Source organism: Pteronotus mesoamericanus, unplaced genomic scaffold (genome assembly GCF_021234165.1).
Source record: "Pteronotus mesoamericanus isolate MK-2021 breed Mesoamerican mustached bat unplaced genomic scaffold, CSHL_Meso_final contig_272, whole genome shotgun sequence".
Lineage (NCBI taxonomy): Eukaryota > Metazoa > Chordata > Mammalia > Chiroptera > Mormoopidae > Pteronotus > Pteronotus mesoamericanus.
The window spans coordinates 471,673-490,949 of record NW_026555116.1 but is presented as its reverse complement, the minus strand read 5'-3'; the positions used below and the strand labels follow the sequence as shown (position 1 = coordinate 490,949).

Sequence of the window (19,277 nt, the reverse complement as noted above, 5' to 3'; positions counted from 1 at the left end):
TCGGCTTCCTCTTCCAGAAACCCAGGAGTAATGGGATGGTTTGCTGGCAGAACAACGGTTGCTCAGTCTAAGTCTTCTTTCCTGCTCAAGATGGGAAACGTTTACACAAAATGGAAATCTCTATTCCAGTGATGAAATGATCGACCGTGGTTGTCCCAGACCCAAACTGTAGAGATCTAAGTGGCTGCACTTGAATTATACAGTTTCTCTTTGCTCAGAAATATGGTCCTGCAAAAAGGAAGCAGGGCAAATATTGCTTAAGAGTAAATAAGGAAGTCCAGTTTTGTCCAACTCCCAGTTAATTTATTATCTAATTATTTTATACTGAAATCTTGGATTTAGTTTCTGTCACTGTAAAATAAGGTTGGCCTAACAGATATTTAAGGGCTCTTGGGGCTCTGAAATTATTTCCATACTATTTAACAAAGAATGTTTATTGAGGACTGGTTGTGCCCAGTGTAGAGTGGTGTGTGAGTGTTCAGAAATTGTCCTGCATCACGGAACCCCAGGACCTCTTTTATGTCCACATGCAATCTAGTGGGTCTGAGGTTTCCCCTAACGAATCCTAGGACCTCTTCAGTGGCAGAGACAGGGTTCAAGGGGGCTTCCTATCTCCGTTTTCATTTCTGCTATAAGAACAGTGAAGGCTCTAGGGGATGTCTGTGGTAAAAAGGGACTTTACCACTGAGTGCAAATATTATCACAGGAAGTGAGATGAAAGTGGTTCAATGGCTATTCATGGGCAAGCAGGATGTTCTTCTGGATACATTTCTTACATGTATGTCTATAACATGTCATGCTGAACCCGCAAGAAAAATATAAGAAATAAAGAAACTCCACAACTGCTAGAACCTATAGGAGGAGAATGAGCTTATTAAGATGCAAAGCAAGAAACACTTTCTAGAACAACCTCATTGCTTCAGGCTATCTGGCAATTCTCCTTGTGAGTTCATTTGGGGTTTCAAAATGTTCAGCCAGGCCTGGATATATTATTTTTGTGATCCAGTACAAAAGGAAAATTTGGAATCTCTTACTCAAAAAAGGAGAGATATTAATTTGTGATTTGAATTTGCATTTCTCTGATGATTTGTGAGGCTGAGCTCCTTTTTCTGCCTCAGTTGGCCACCGGTATGACCTCTTAGGAGAAGTGTGGATTCAGGTCCTTTGTCCAATATTCAATGGGATTGTTTGTTTCTTTTGTGTTGAGCTGTTTGAGATGTTTATAAATTTTGGATGAACCTCTTATCAGACATATCATTGGCAAATATGTTCTCCCATTTACTGAGTTGTCTTCAATTTGTTGACGGTTTTTTTTTCTGTGCCAATACTTTTTAATTTGATATAGCCCCATTTGTTCATTTTTTTTCTTTTCTCTCCCTTGCCTGAGGAGATCAGAAAAAATATATATATTGCTATGAGAAATGTCCAAGATTTTACTTCCTCTGTTTTCTTCCAGGATATTTGTGGTCTCACAGATGCCAGAAAGGCTCTCATCCATAAACCCTTGTATCTTATGAATCTGTTTCTATTTTGTTTGTTTATTTTATTCATTAGATAACCTGTAGGTCTATCTATACCGTTACATTGGCGAGCACATGGAGAAAAGAGAACCTTCTGGCACCGTTGGCAGGAATGCAGACTGGGGAAGCAACTGTGGAAAACAGGAAGGAATTTCCTCAAAAATTTAAAAATGGAACTGCCTTATGGCCCACAAATTCCACTCGGAAAATAATTCCAAAGAAACCCAAAAGGCTGATTCAAAAGAATATATGCACCCTTTGGTCACTGCCGCTCTATTTATAATAGCCAAGACTTGGAGCGGCCCCAGAGCCCATCAGCCGATGAGTGGACACAAAAGCTGCGCTACCTCTAAACAACGGAATACGACTCAATCATAAGAAAAAAGAAATCTCACCTTTGTAACGGTATAGATGGACCTACAGGTTATCTAATGAATAAAATAAACAAGCAAAATAGAAACAGATTCATAAGATACAAGGACCAGACTGACAGCTGTCAGAAGTGTGGGGAAATTAGGGGCTGGGTGAAAAACGTGATGGATTAAGCAAAAGAAAATTCATGGACACAGGCAACAGCATGGTGATTACCAGAGGGAAAAGGCTGTGGGGGAAGGTGGAAGAGGGTAAATGGGGTAAATGGTATTGGAAGGAGACTATACTTTGGATGGTGAGGGCAAAATGCAACGTGCAGATGATGTGTAAGGGGGGTGCCATAAAGAAAGAATTTATACATATAAAATTGATATATTTTTTCCTACATGTGTAAATCTCAGTCACCTTCAAATTACTCTTCATTTAATGCAATACCCAAGAAAGATGTGCTTTTCCACTGCTCAAGTTTTTTAACTCATTGATTTTAATAACTTTAAGTGTTTCTGACATTTTTTCCTTTATGAACATCTTATTACAGATGAAATCTATTTCATACTTTCTATATCTTCCTGAGAATCTAATTTAGCTCTCTGTGTCCTTCATATCATTGCACTTTCTTTCCTAAAAGTATATTTTATTGATTATGCTATTACAGTTGTCCCAATTTTTATTGCCCATTTATATCCCTCCTCCCGGAAGTGCCCCTCATCTTCCTCAATTCCACCCCCTTCGTTCATGTCCATGCGTTGTACATTAAGTTCTTTGGCTTCTCTATGTCCTATACTATTCTTAACCTCCCCCTATCTATTTTGTACTTACCAATTATGCTTCTTATTTCCTGTACATTTTTCTCCCATTCTCCGCCTCCCCCTCCTCACTGATAACCCTCCACATGATCTCCATTTCTGTGATTCTGTTCCTGTTCTAGTTATTTGCCTAGTTTTTCTTTTTGTTTTTTTAGGTTCAGTTGTTGATAGTTGTGAGTTTGTTGTCATTTTACTGTTCATAGTTTTTGTTCTTTTTCTTCCATAAGTCCTTTTACCGTTTCATATAATAAGGCCTTGGTGATAACGAACTCCTTGCCTTTACCTTGTCTGGCAAACACTTTATCTGCCCTTCCATTCTAAATGATAGCTTTGCTGGGTAGAGTAATGTTGGATGTAAGTCCTTGCCTTTCATGACTTCAAATACTTCTTTCAAGCTCCTTCTTGCCTACGAGGTTTCTTTTGAGAAATCATCTGATACTTCATGGGCACTTTGTAGATAACACTATCCTTTTCCCTTGCTGCTTGTAAGATTCTCCCCTTATCCTTAATCTTGCATAACTTTATGATGTGTCTTGGTGTGTTTCTTCTTGGAACCAATTTCTTTGGGACTCTCTGAGCTTCCTGGACTTTCAGGAAGACTATTTCCTTCGCCCAAGTGGGGAAGTTGTTCTTCATTATTTCTTCAAATAAGTTCTCAATTTCTTGCTCTTCCTCTTCTCCTTCTGGCACCCTATGATTCACATGTTGGAATGTGTAAAGTTGCCCCAGAGGTTCCTAAGCCTCTCCTCACTTTCTTGAATTCTTGTTTCTTCATTCTGTTTCAGTTGGGTTTTTATTTCTTCCTTTTGTTCCATATCATGATTTGAGTCCTGATTTCCTTCCCTTCACTGTTGGCTCCCTGTATATTTTCCTTTATTGCACTTTGTATAACCTTCATTTCTTCCTTCATTTTGTGACCAAAATCAATCATCCCGTCAGCATGCTGATTGCTAGTGTTTTAAACTGTGCATCTGATAGGTGGTCTACCTCCTCATCGCTTAGTTCTTTCTCTGGAGGTTTGATCTGTTCTTTCATTTGGGCCGTATTTCTTTGTCTCCGTGCGCCTGTTACACTGTAAGCGGCAGAGCCTTAGGTATCCTCCAGGGCAGGGCAACCTCTTCGCCGCCTTGTGCTGCTGTCCATGCGGGAGGGGTCAGAGAGGAAACAGTGATTCTTGCTCGGCTCTTGTCTGGCTTTGAGTCATTTCCCTCTGCTGCCCACAAGCAGGTTTTGCCCTTTCAGGTGGTGATTCCTAGGAGGATAATTTTCTGTATGTTCTAGGACCACGTGGGCTTCTCCTACGAACACTCCTGTGAGCCTGGGAATTTCTCCCACTGCCACAAACCCCACGGATATGTCCAGCCAGAGGTTTTGAGTTTTTTGTTTCCTATCCTAAAACCCTAACTTTTGCTGTCTGTCTCCCTCCCTAGTTGTTCTTCCTGGCTTTTCCATGGACCATGGGAGAATGCCTGGTCAGCCAGACCCTGCCGCTCCCGCATACTCCACAGCTTTGCCACGTGTCCTCCCTGCCCCAGCTACCCTTTTCTGCCCCTCCTGCCAGTCTGGATGAAAGTTTCTTTAACTCATTGGTTGTCGGACTTCCATGCAGTTGGACTTTCTGGCAGTTCTGGTTGCTTTTTGTTTTTAAATTGCTTCTTTATCCTTCTTTTGGTTGCACAAAGAAATAAAACGTTTCTACTGATGCTTCTATTGTAGCTGGAACTCTAAAGTGCTTCTACAGTTTTTTGTTTCGCTTCTTCTATAATGACAAAAAAAATTTTCCCTTTGAGGACTTTTTTCATCCAGGAAAGCAAAAAAAAAAAAGAAAGGTGCTCATGGCAAGACCCAGTGAGAAGGGAGGGTGAAGCATGGGGGTCAGGCCACTTTTCATCAAAAGCTGCTGGCCATTCCGTGCAGCGTGGACCGGAGCACTCATAGATCACCCATTATGAAACAGGTAAACATGACAGAGTCCTCACAAAAAATCACTGAAGCCGAATGCAGACCCTCACAACAAGGCAAGTGTGTACACTGACAGAGATGGGTTCCTAGAACACTCACTCAGTGGGGAAAGCCTGTCCTACAAGGGTCCTGCCATCCAGAATATTTCCTGGTTTATTTGGGTCCCCCCCTCATATTATAGAATTGTACATAGGAAATGTATATAATTTTATTGACCAACTTAACCCCAAAATTCAATTCATGAAAAAACTAAGTAAAAAAGAAGGGAGACACTGTAATAAGATAATTTTTTCACAGGAATCACTTTTCACAAATTCTTTACCTGTTCATGCAAATTACTTTTATGTAAGTGTGAGTTTAAATTTTTAAAACTATACTTTTTCAGTCATTTTAGAGTCTGAGAAATATTAAGAAAAATGTACACAGATTTCCAATGGACCTCCTACCCAACATACACACAACATCCTCTGTTATGTTATGAACTTCCCCACAAGAGTGGTGTATTTCTTACAACTCATAAATCTGCATTGATCTCCTAAAACTCACAGTGAATGGTAAGGTTTACTCTTTGTGTTGTACATTCTACAGGTTTACACAAATGTATAATGTCATGTATCCATCATGAGAGTATCATTGAGATAGTTTCGACAACCTACAATTTCTCTGTGCTTTTCTTGGTCCTCCTTCCTGCTCCCCTGAAACCCAGACAACAGCTGGTCTTTTTACTGTCTCCATAGTTCTGCCTTTTCAATTAAGTCATATGGTTGGAGTCATATAGTATGTAGTCTTTTCAGATTGGCTTCTTTACTCAGTAATAAACACTTAACTTCTCCTTATCTGCTCATGGCTTGATAGATCATTTCTCTTCATTACTAAATGAAGAGAATTGATTAATACATTGTTTGGATGGACCACTATTTATCCATTCACCTACTGATGGACATTTTGGAGCTTCCATGTTTTGACAACTTAGAATAAAGCTTGCTGTAAACACCTATGGGCAAGTTTTTGTATGCACATTACTTTTCAGCTACTTTGAGTTAAATCCCAGGAACACCATGACTTCATTATATGGTAAGAATATGAGTAGTTTTGTAAGAAACGGCCAAACCACTTTATTGAAATATCTTACATATGTGTGTATATCTATTCATGTACTTTCATTTTATAACAATTCACCAAGAAAGTTTACTGCTCCCCTTGGCTGCACATCAATGCCCCAGAGTTGAAAGCACGAGCAGGCACAACAGGTGGTCCTGACAACGGCTTTGCTCACGCACCCCCTGCCATGACCATGGACCTGAGCCCGCATGTGCTTCTCGCCTCTGTCCGGCTGCCCCATGTATCTCCAAGGCTCACACAGATGTTGTGTCCATCTATGGGACTTCCCTTATACAGCACAAGTACAGAGATAAAACTATGGAGAATGTCAAGAAAGGGATAACAGAATATTAAACCAAGGACAGGATTCCTTCTGCAACTGCACTGGTCACATGCCCAGGAAGCTGGATGTGCTCCCAGCTTCACTGGACTCTCCATTTGTCTTCCTCTTAATTTTTTGGTTCCTAGTCCTTCTATTAGTGTCCTTACATTATAATAAAGACAGTGCAGCTTGGAATTCCATTGTTCCACATGCAAGTTTCAACTTCAGGTTTGGTGACCAGAAGTCTTACTCTGTGGCTACAACATATAAGGGTGTTTTGAGGGGGAGTCTTGGGAGCTCCCCGCATGCTTTCCCAAACCTGAGTATGTTACAATAGCATGAATAACAAATTCACTCAAGAGGCAAGGAAGGGTGATGATATTTAATAGAACAGAAAGAAGATTTTCAGGAGCTCTTTCATACAAGGTGCTATCTAGGTGTGCCCTACATGTAATCCTCACACACTGCTGGTGGGAATGTAAATTGATGCAGCCTCTATGGAAAACATTGTGGAGGTTCCTCAAAAAATTAGAATAGAGCTCCCATCTGATCCAGCAATCTATCATTTGGGTATGTATCTAAAGAATTTGAGAACACTGATTCTTAAAGATGTATGTACACCTAAGTTCACTTCAGCAATATTCAACAATAGTTAAGATATGGGAAAAACCTTAGTTTCTTCTATGGGTGATTAGATAAATATTTTCGGTACCTATATACAATGGAATACTATTCAGCCATAAGAGAGGAGGAAATACTGCCATTGTCAAGAATGTAGATGGGTCTTGAGAGTATTATGCCAAATTAAATGAGTCAGACACAAAATGACAAGACTCACATGACTTCACACATATGGAGGACATGAAACAGAAATCAGCAAGTGAACAAAAGAATACTCAGACATAGACAACATATGGTAGAGACCAGAGGGAAACGGTGTTCAGGCAAGATTATTGTCCTCTATAAAATTAAATAAAAAAGGGGGGCAAATTGTATGGTGACCAAGAGAGACTAGACTTTTGGACGTGAGCATACAATGCAACATACGAGTGATGTATTATGAAATTGTACACCTGAAACTGATATGATGTTATTAACCAATATCACCTCAATAAATTTAATTTTTAAAAATGAACTAAATGGATATTGTATTACTGATGTGTATAAACACATTGTACAAATTTATCAATAGCAGGCATTTGAATTAGATACTTGAAAGATTTCCATATGAAGTAGCTCAAAGTATAAGCTCTCATATCACCCAAACTTCACCAACTTAATAATAATGTTGATTTAAAGAAGTCCCTTATACTCAACAACCTTCACTTTATCCATGCATAAAATCAGAGAGTACATATTTACAGGGTGTCATCAGTACTAAAAATAATATATGTAATAAGCTACAGTGCTTGCACCTCAACAAAATTATTTGTCTTATATTTGTGTATATCCTGGAGTATAGAAGCTTAATACAATCTATAAAATCTATTATACACCCTCTCTTCCTTTTTCCTTGAAAGTACAACCATCCACAGTCATCTCTATTTGTTGATCACCCTATATTTTTCCAACCCTTTTCCAGCAGAGTAATTTGCATGTCATATATGTGTAATTTGCAAGGGGATATGTTTTAAAAGGAAATTAGATATTGTCACCCTTGACAGTTGTTTTAGTCATTTTATATTAGAGCTTTTTACCTGTAAATTGATTTCAGGGAAGAAATAAGGCCAAAAAAATGAAATGACAGTAATGGAAAGTAAAATTTAAGGGCAAAAAAAATGTTTTGGAACATAAATTTGAAAACCCAAAGATGTTCAATGCTAAATAAAAGGTCAAAAGGCCTGACCCATGGAAGGGGTGGAGCTTCAGGCCCAGCTGCAGTTTGGGTACAGGCTGCACATCACCTGAGAGCACTGTGCCTCCGCCGCACAGAAGTAAGTGGCTGAGTCTTCCAACTGAGAGTTTGTGATGTGCAGGGTACTGTACAGGTCCTTAAAATTTATTGTGGAGCTTAACCTTCCAAATTGCTTTGACCCTGAAGTCAAGTAAAATAAATTGATGAGGCCACCACCAGGATTCTGTCGGAACCACTGCACATAGGTCACGGTGGTAGAAAAATTGCATCTCAGAGTAGAGTTGGTTCTGTCCTGGAGGCTCAGGGCTGAAGGACTCTGCTCCACCTTCAGCCCTCTCACCCCTGCTTGGAAAGAGAAAAACAGACACAAATGATGTCACTGGGGGGTGAATGATGCATTTTTCAAACCTGTGAAACATCCCAAGAAACACTCAAGTGGGGCCATCTCAGAACTCTGTGTCAGGTCTCCCTCCTTCTCCCTCTGTCAGCTGTGGACACTCCCGCTCCGGGGCCCCATCTGGGACGGCCCCAACTCACAGCCAACCTGGGCCCACAAAAGCCACAGCAGAGATCCCAGGTGTCTCTTCATGACTTTTTGCCCCTGCTCTGGAGGATGTAGGGTCCTGGACTCAAGCAAATTTTGTTTCTTCAGTAAATATGCTCCACAAGGCTCACTGAACGCCAGTCACATCTGTGCTCTGAACAGCAAACTCCACCCACAGTGGCCAACGAAATGCACAGTCATCTCTCCAAAATCCTGAGTAACAACAGTGCAGGAGGGTAAAGGACAATATATACAATGTATGGAGATATACATTTGGTTTTTTTTTTAATAATTAACGTATAAGAAGTTTGTGAGATAATGTGTGAGGAATGGTGGATATTTCTGGAAGAATCGTTGTCTTGGATATAACATATGATCTTAAAGAATCCTAAGAAGTGTGACCCCTATTTCCCAAATTGCATGGATTGATAGAGAACTTGAGAATTGAGTTATATGATTATTCTGATAAAGGAAAGCTGACAACATGTGTTGTGTATTGCACAAATTTAATCCATTTTTTTAAGTCTGTAGAGTCCTAGAAACCAAGGCATACAGACACTATCTGCATTAAATTGATTACAACAAAATTAGCCTGATGAAAATTAGAATACTTTTGTAATGTCTACTCTGACCTAATTTCCACCTCTCCCATTCCCATCCCCACCTTGGGCACCCTGCTGACCCACACGGCCAGTTCTGGTCCAACCACACTATGCTTGTCGAATTAAATATTGTCCTTTCCCTTTGTTTCCGTTTTTCTTTTCTTTTTCTCCAGTTTTCTATTTTTGTTTTTAATTTGTCCTTGTTCCTTCACCTTCCACAGAGATATATCAAAAGGTAGGATATTTGGGGTGTAGGAATAATGCTGGGTCAGTGGGTTTGGGGAATTTTAGTCATAACAATTAAAAAATTAAAAACAGGTTATCGAGATTTTTTCTGTTGAGCTTCCATGCTCACAAGGACCAGCAACATCCTCACTCCTGTGACTCGGCACAGAGAACCGCTCTCACAGTGCATGGACAGCACGTGGAGTCCAGCTTTGTGCAGTTTACACTGAGTGGCAGAGCTGAAAAACGGAGCTGAACTTCACCCAGGCACTGTGAACCCTCTCCTCATCTGTGCTGTCTATAATTTGACTGGCTCACATGCTCACTGGTCTCCTTTCTTAAGGGCTCGCTCAACCCTCAGAACCATGATAAAGTTATTTTTTGTAAAGCCTGCCTTGCCCCCTAGGGGCCCAAAGCCATCAGTAAAGAGGACTTTAGACCTGCTGACTCACCAGTCACACTGCCCCAGCCTCACTCACTCCTGGTTTCCTGATGGAGGAAATGCAGATCCTTAGAAAACAAGGTAACTCCCTACAATGAAAGGAGATAAAAAATGAACCAAATCCGCCTATATGATCTTATTGACCAATGTTACTCCAATCACTTAATTTTAAAAAGAGCCAAATCCTATTTTTAAAACATCATTTCATGAAAATTATTTTTTTAAGATTTATTATTTTACTATATTTTAAATTTTAATTTATTTTTTTAATTTTCAAATACTTTTGTCTCCATTTACCCACCACCACTTTCCCCTGCCCCACCCACCCCCACCTCCCTCCCTCAATCCTTCCCCACCCTGGCTTCCTCCATGTGTCCTCCACACCCTTCCTTTGTAATGGGGCACAGCCAGGGCCCCCGTTAAGGGTATTTGTAATGGGGTTCCGAGATTGGGGTGTTCAAGAAAAATACATTCTCCCCACCCCAGGGCAGACTGCCATGGGGGATGGGAACCTTCAGCAGGGCCATTGAGACTCATTTAATATGTCAATAACAGGATAGCTTCATTCTTCATATGCAAAGAGGGTTATTTTGCATATCACCAAAGCTAATCAGGAAGGTTTCAAAACTTAATAGAAAATGTAACAGAGAGAAAGAGAGACAGGGGCCTGCAGGAGAGACAAAGGGACACAGACTCTGGGGAACAGTGTGAAGACCGCGCAGGAAGAAGGGGGGGAGAAAGGACTCTTGCTAGTGGGCCAGGAGAAGGTGCCACATGGTTATGGATTAAGAGCTGGAGATCGCGGCGACACAGCGGATGGTGCTGAGACCCGGAGAGGCCTGCCTAGCGGAGCCCCGGACTTCTGTTCTTTTTCTTCTGAAGGACGGTACCCCTGACTGGCCTGACTGGGCAAAGGGGGGAAGGCAGGACGGTGTGTGTGCTGGTGATTGTTTTGAAGGGATTTTGAGGTTTAAGGGTGACATTTAGCCATTAATCAAACCTGTAAAACTTTTGAATAAATAGTTCCTTTTCCTTTTCACAAAACTCTGTCATTCAGAGCCATAATTCCAAGGGCCGCAGACAAAGGACCCACAACCGAGAGATCCTGGGGAAGGAGGGTGTCGTTGTTTCAGTAACAGCATCTGGGCATCCCCCACTCCACGGGTCCTTTTGTTCGGTAACACTTTGATCTGACCCTTTTCTTTCCCCTCCCTACTACCCACCTCCCTCCATCCCTCCCATCCCTGTCAGTTTCTTCTTTCTTTCAAAGTTGCTTGGTCATATTTTCCTTGCCTGCTTGTTTTGCTGGTTAGGTTCCACTTATAGATGAGATCATATGGTATTCATCTTTCACTGCCTGGATTATTTCACTTAGCATAATGTTCTCCAGTTCCATCCATGCTGTTGTGAAGGGTAGTAGCTCTTCCTTTCTGCTGTGTAGTATTCCATTGTGTAAATGTACCATAGTTTTTTGATCCACTCATTTACTGATGGGCACTTAAGTTGCTTCCAGCACTTAGCTATTGGGAATTGTGCTTCTACCAACATTGGGGTGCATAGATACTTTTGAATTGGTGTTTTGGGATTCTTAGGGTATAATCCCAAGCAGTGGAATTGCTGGGTCAAAAGGAAGTTCCATTTTTAGCTTTCTGAAGAAATTCCATTTATTTTTAGAGAGGAGAAGGGAAGGAGAAAGAGAGGGAGAGAAAAACATCAATGTGTGGTTTTGCCTCTCATGCCTCCTACTGGAGACCTGACCTGAAACCCAGACATGTGCCCTAGACTGGGAATCGAACTGGTGACCCTTTGGTTGCAAGCTGGCACTTAATCCACTGAGCCACACAGCCAGGACTGAAAATTATTATCTTAAAATAATTTCACAAACCACATCTTGTGCTTTTTACCTGTTTAATGTGATTGTAATGAATCTGTAAAAATTTATTGAAATTTTAGTGTAAATGCAGTAATTAACTAAACCTTAAGAATATATAAGAGAATAACATCCAAAGTAAAGGCCCCTGGGGAAGACAAAAATATAGATAACTACAATATAGTCAGAGGATGACCCCAAGGGAACTGAAAACTCAGGGATGTGGTCCCAGAGGAAGAAAACTGCTTATACCTGGGGTGGGTGAGCAAAATCTTATGAAGTATGTTAGGTGCCATTTTCTCCTTTTTCCCTTTATTTGTGAGAAGATTAAAGAATATGCTTAAACCTTTATAATGGCTTATGACTATTTATTAATTTTAACAAGAGGAAGAAGTCTTGAATATGTGAATTATTAAAAGTGATAACACATTACATGTAGACTAAACTCCCCTTTGAATACCACCCTCAATTCCCACTCTTCCATCACTTATCACTCCAATTCTTCATCCTGACCAATTTGGCGTTGATACTTTTGGGTTTATTTACTAAAAATTTAAATCAACAGAAAATATATAGTATTTTATTTATGTTTTATTATAATACAAACAGACATGTTGTGCATACATTGCTATAACTTGTTTTATAAACTCAATTTTATATAACAGAGACTAAAATTTAAGTCTCTCTTAACGCACACAGATCCTTCTGCTACAGCATTTCCCATATTAAGGATATACTACTGTGTAAATAGCCCTTCCGAAGTGGACAAACAGTTAAAATGTTGATTTTTATCAATGAAACACAACACTACAACAAACCTTTCTGAGCAATTCACCCTTATTCCCATCCACACATGATTCTCTAGGAGCAGAGACTAGGACGAAGTGGAGGAGTGAGCCCTGAGGCCAGTAGGTGAGAGTCACTCCAGGCAGAGGGAAGATCGGGACAAAGGCTCTGAGGGAGAAAGGAGCAAAGTCCTGTTCTGATTATTGTGTTGGATGGTTCTCTACTTTATTCTGCTAAACTGCATTGAAATGTAATTTAAGAGCAGAGTTGATAGACTTTCTCTGAAATTACTGTCCTACCATACCGCTGGTGTGTCTTTGTTCAACCAGACACTGAGGTCATTCAAAAGATAGTAAATCAGCAAGAGAAAAGGTAATCCCCTGTTGGGAACCATCCCACCTGTTTTCAGGGACCGTAGTCTTACCTACAGGCGAAAAGGCCTCAAGGCCAGAGCTGAGCAAGGAGCCCTTGGGAAAATAGGCCACTGAGGAGACAAAACCTGTCCCTCTGTCAGGACTGCAGCTCCTGCCTCCCTCACATCACCCTGTTTGGCCCCGGAAGATGCCTGGTTAGTCACAGAGGGGTAAGACCTCTCGATGGCAGGGGCAACCTAACACAGGCACAGTCGCATAGGGGCCATCAGGAAAAGAATTGGGGGACACAGAGAAGGGGAAAAAGACCCTCACCACTCAGCTCTGTCACGGCCAGAGTCCTCATTCTATCTGACAGAAGTCTTATCTCGTGGCTGCTCTGCTCCGCTCTCCTGGCTCAGGCTTGAAACAATACTTAAGGCAGGTACAGCCCTAAATTGGATCAGGCAGTTCCCAGGGAGAAATCAGGTCTGGAAAAGGAATGTATTAAATCCTATGAAACTTTGCTAAGAATGCCCTCAAGTTAATGAGCCCTGATGTTTGCACTGAATATTGAATGGGATCAGTTTCCCAGATTTCAGGGCTGAATGGGCACCACCCTGTCTACAAGACCCTGACCTGAGGCAAATCTCTTGTATTCCTTCAATTGTTATCTATGCTCTCTATTTGTTTTATGTAAACATAGCCTTTTGACATTGATTGATGAGCTTTGCATCCATGCTGTATACCCCTGCCCAAATGGTTCTCAAAAAAAGCCACTTCAGGAGATGGGCTTAGGGCATTCTCCATGAGAGGGAATCACCCCCTCCTTTTCCTAATAAACTGAGAAATGTCTAGAACGACTTATTTTATTTTCACTGTCTGTGGAAACCCAGGGAGACTCTGCAGGAATGGGGCACCCCCATCATTTGGTACCCACACAGGAACGCCCCTAAATCCCAAAAGAATGATATAATAGAAGGAAATGTTATAGAATAACATACACACAGAAATAATTTAAGGATAATGGGATAATGGTCTAAGAAGAGAAAACTTACATTTTTCAAATCAGCAGAGAGAAAAAAGAAATTTTTATCAATGAAACAGGAGACTAAAAAGAAAAAAAAAGCATGGGAAGCAAAACCAAAACATTAGCAATAGGTCCAAATATATCAGTAATCAAAACATATACAAAAGCATTTGATTGAGTCAAAATTTAAAAAGTCTTGTTGCATATTGCTTAAGAAAAAATACTTAAAAGAAAATGCTATATCCAAGAAGCTGAGCACATAGGGTGGGATTCTTCCAGATGCTCCCTTGTGACGAGAATGAAGCCTCTACCGACCCACTGTATCCAACACACCTTCCAAGAGTCATCCCAAAGGAAGGCTGATTCTGCTGAAGGGGCCAGGGGACTCCAAGAGAACACCAAGTCAGTGAGCGAAGTTAAGTCCTGCACGATGAGATCTAGGAAAAAAGAATAAAGACAGAGTTTCCAAAAGTTAATCTTCAGATACAAAACAGGAATGAAAGGAAAGCTGGCAGAGACAAAACAGGAAAGAGAAATTAAGAGTTACAGAAAACGATGAAATCAAAGTTAAGAAAATCCTGTATGTTTCTGTGGCAAAGAATAAAGAAACCAAGTGTTCATAACAGCTATTACATTTTTATCAGTGGTCCGTCGACACTCATTGTTTCACAACTTGCAACCTTTTATGAACTCTGTATAAAAGCATATTTCTAAACCTCAAAACACAGTCAGAAAAGGTGAAAAACCCTAATGATCAAAACTGTGTGTAACATTTTTGTGCACAAGCACTTAGTAAAATGTTGAGTCTAGGCAGGCTTTAATGCTCTGGCTTATAACCTCACATTTATTTATGCAAGGGCCATTTTTAATATCTTATTATATAAAATATGACATGAAAAAATTTGGAGTCATACAATAGCCTAAAGATTTTAATACTTTATCTGTTTTTATTTCCATGTTTTAGCACATTATTTCCTAAATGAAAACATTCCTTTGTATTCAATATCCTTGTATGTATGGAAGTCTAATATGCCCAACAACTCTATTAATATGCTTAAAAGATTGGAAATTTGTATTAAGTGTACTGTATATTTGATGTTCAATAATAAAATCCACCAGAAAGGATCACACAGTCATAGACACTCATTGGCCAGAGTTTTCCCTCAGCTCCCCCTGCAGTTTCTGTCACTGTGTCACTCAGAGCACAGAAGTACGTTGCCGAATCTGACTCCTGGACTGAGGCTTTCTCCAAGTGGAAGGAGTTTGGTTCTTTGCGATATGTGGCTTCAAAACCGCTGTTGCTTCCCTTCTCATCGGCCCTCGTGGCTCTCAGGAGGAGCTGTGGGCCTTCTCCAGGATACTGAACATACCAGAAGAGAGTGGGATAACCTGTGGTTTCATAGGAGCAGTTCACAGTCAGGGAATCCCCTTTAAACAGGGTCACTTGGCCTTCCGCCTGGGTCACTGAGTCTCCATGTGTTCGTCCTGGGGAAAAATAAAACTCTGCCACCTTAGATATAAAGTTCTCAAATGAAATCAAAGTTTAAAAAAGTTGCTGACAGAAGTAAGAATCCATTTTTAAGAGGCATGTTACTTACCAAGCACTAAGAGTACCACAGTCACTAAGCCTGGGGCAGAGTTCATCTCCGCAGTGTTGCCTGAATAATGTTCTTGATACTTCACATGAGGGAATGTTGGACTCACAGTGAAATGCTAAGTCAAAGACTACATTTCACCAGGAAATGTGTTTACATTAGGAAGCATCACCCCCTGGTGGACAGGGACTGACAGAATGTTTCTTAGGTTCCTCCCCAAATAGCAGTACATTCTCAACTCTGATTTTATTTATGAGGCACATGTCTATCTTCAGATAATGCTTAGAAACCTGAACAACAACTGTCCTACGCTCTCAGGTCTTTTTCTTATAGAACAATACCTGACATGGAAGAACTTTAACACAGCATGCAGGGTAGTATTCTTTGTAGTTAGAAAGCATAGATTTTCTCAAGCATTTTAATACAGTACATTATATTTTCATGTATCCATTGTGGACCTGCTTTTAAACCATCAAATGTTAGAAAATGGTTTGGGGCTGAAATCAGAGGAAGTAACACGAAGTCTAGTTTTGGCTGAGTAATTCTTAACTTTTCAGCATTGTACATAATATAGAACAGTGACCAACATTTATTACATATGTAGTAAATATTTGTTACATTAAACAGAAATAAACAGTCTTCCATTGAGGATTCACTACTACATGACATACAACATTTTCTCAGTCTTCAAATATTATCAATGGTAAGAAATGCTATCTTTTTAATAAAATTTTTCTGGAGAAAAAATCAAAAGTGAAATTATAAATGAATAAAGAGAGATCTTAGAACAATATCTTCATCTCCCACTATTTTGGTTCTTCCAAGATAAGACGGCTAACCAATGTGAGTCGAGCAAGGAATACTAGTCCTATAGCCTTAATGAAGATTTAGAGTCAAAAATGCTTTCTACCACCATTTATCTGCCACAATCTGTGCCCAAACTTTTATGACATAATTTCTCCCAAAGCGTAGAGAACCCTGGAGATGTGGAAATGTATGAATAGCCTGGAGCACAAGTTAGAACTTTCTCCTTTATCGTCTATCTAATCATTAAAGATATAGCACCTATTATTCATACAACACCTGATAGCAGAATCAATGTGAGTGATTTAAAGTTACAGATCCTGGAATCTCAACATAAATTTCAAGAAACATATTTTCCAGGATTGAGACCCATATGAAAATTTTAAAAACTCCCCCAGGTGGTTTTCTTACATTGAGCCTGATACCCATTTGAAAGATTTCATTTGTGATAACTGTCTAAGACCAAGGTGACTCTGGGAAAAAGTCCTGGGATCTGCGTGGGGAAATGTCCCTATGGCAACACAAATTTTTAAAAACTAGCCCTTTTCCATTACTGCCAGCAACAAAGGCAAGCAATTCTTTGGTTCATTTTCTATGATCTACCATTTTATAAAACAAAACCAAAAACCACTGAGAATTATCAGGGTAAAGTTCTGGAGAGGGACAGATCTCTGTCAACATTTATCCACAGACAAAGATAGAAGCTTAGTTCATGCTGTTTCCTGGAGTTCTCTTTACACAGACTCAAATCAAGGTGTTTCATGAGTCCTTGAGTCGACCTGTGAATAGATACCCAGATGTGAACTTAAATCCAGGCCCAGATGCTTAACTTCTCCTCCAACTTCCAATTTACATTCTCAGAACTGACCACAAGACCATGCTAGAAAGGAATTCTGAAAAGGTAGCTATGAACTTGTATTCTGATGTACAAGGAATAACCAAAGTAAGTTGGGATAAAGTTGGGTTTAAAGTAAACGATACAGCACATGGGTATACAGAGTTGTTACGTATACTTTAAAAAACACATAATTTGGCCCTGGCTGGAGTGCTCAGTGGATTAAGCATCGGCCTACGAACCAAAAGGTCACTGGTTTGATTCCAAGTCAGGATACATGCCTGGGTTGCAGGCAAGGTACCCAGTGGGGAGCACATGTGAGGCAACCACACATTGATGTTTCCCTACCCCTTCTTTCGCTCCCTTTCTCATAAAATAAATAAAATCTGTCGTTTTAAAACACACATAATTTAAACCCAATGAGAACCAAAAGAAGACACATTTTTTTATTTTGTGTTGCACAAGAAAACTTGTACAGCATGAAGGAAAAATACTTGTTAAATTTTAATACTAATGGTTTTGTAAAGGCATAATCTTCAAGCACCTATTTATTGTAAACAATTTTATAAGATATTAGATTTTTTTATGTACTTGTGAAGCCATCACCGCAGTCAAGATAATGAATACAGGCCTCACCCCCAAAGCTCCCCACGTCTCCTTGGAATTCTTCCCTCAACCTTCTCCCCACAACCTGTCCCTACTTTCAGACAACATCTTTGTCACAAATTACTTTGCATATTTTATAATTTTACATAAGTAAAAATCATATGTTCTCTTTTGCCTGGCTTCTTTTTCTCAGCATATTTTGAAATTCTTCCATGGCCTCATCAGTATCAATAGTTCATTCCATTATGTTATTCAGTAGTATTCCACCATATAGAGATAAAATAATTTGTTTGTATATTCAGCTGCCCACACACATTTTTGTCTTTCCCAGTTTTGGACTGTTACAAACAAAGCTGCTATGAACATATGTGTATGAGATACACATATGCTTTCATTTCTCTTTGGTCAAGACCTGAGAGTAGAATGGCTGGGTTATATGAAAGATTTACAACTGAATTTGTTAAAATTAATTACTTGTTCTAGTAGCACTTTTGTACATATGCTTAGATTTTCTACTAGATAACTATGATGTCTATGAATTAGGATAGATTCACTTCTTCACTTCTGAACTGCATGTCTTTTGTTTCTTTCTCTTGCCTTATTGCACTGCCTAGAATGTCTTGGACAATACTAAACACAGGAGATGAGAGCCAAAATTCCTGACCTTCGAGGGAAAGCATCCAGTCTTTCACTACCAAGTATGACATTAGATATAGGGTTTTTTGGAGAGGACTTTCATGAAGTTGGAGAAATTGCCTTTGATTCTGAATTTGCTGGGAGTTCGTAATGAAGAATGGAAGGAAGATTTCTCAAATGCTTTTTCTATACCTACTGAGGTTACCCTCACTAATTGATCATCTGCTCATTATCAATCTTTTTGAATATATTATTAATTTACCTCTAACATGAAAAGAAATAACATTTTAAATAAAAAGCATTGTGGTTAATAATGTTTCACTCAGTCAAAACATGAAGATGAGGCAGAGAGATTTGTCACAAGCTATCTATACATTATGCATACATCTGATACCTTTGTGCATTCTATAAATAATAATAATATAGCTGATAAATACTTATAAAAATGTCCCTTTATAGCCCATAATGGAAAGAAAAAGGACAAGTCTAGGAATAAATTTTATTGGCTTAATATAACAGAGCTTTATTAAGAAACAAAGACATGTGTAAATAAAAATTGTACATTCTTCGATAATGAAATAATCAACTATACATATTTAAGTCATCTTCTGATATTCACAAATCAATTTATAAATTTAATTCTACCACACAGCTTAAATTAAAATTATGAATAAATACCAGAATTCACCTTTTGTACTTTAACAAACATCTATTGATTATCAACTATGAGAAAAAATTTGTGGTAGGTATTGAGGCTATAGCAGTAAATAATAAACAACTCTGTCTTCTAAATTCTATGAGAAACTAAATGTGAACAAATATGTACAGAATTTGGTAAAGAGTATTGTTTTGTGAGTTTTATTAGAAGCTCACATTCTCAAATCACTTCCAATCTTGATTGCCTCAAACACACAAATGATACATACCATCAGCGAGCTCTAGGAAAAAAAACAAAAAACATGTCATATTTTATTAACCAGAAAGTGTACAGAAAACATAGAAAAGACTCAGATT

At 39.3% G+C, this 19,277-nt stretch overlaps 1 gene segment (V, D, J or C); it reads right to left on the bottom strand.

Annotated features, from left to right (window-relative positions):
* Positions 1-8,397: 8,397 nt before the first annotated feature.
* On the bottom strand, positions 8,398-15,467 carry LOC129071911 (T cell receptor alpha variable 9-2-like). The segment is given in 3 exon segments: positions 8,398-8,473; positions 14,969-15,272; positions 15,386-15,467. Coding segments are annotated over 3 exon segments (426 nt in total).
* Positions 15,468-19,277: the final 3,810 nt, after the last annotated feature.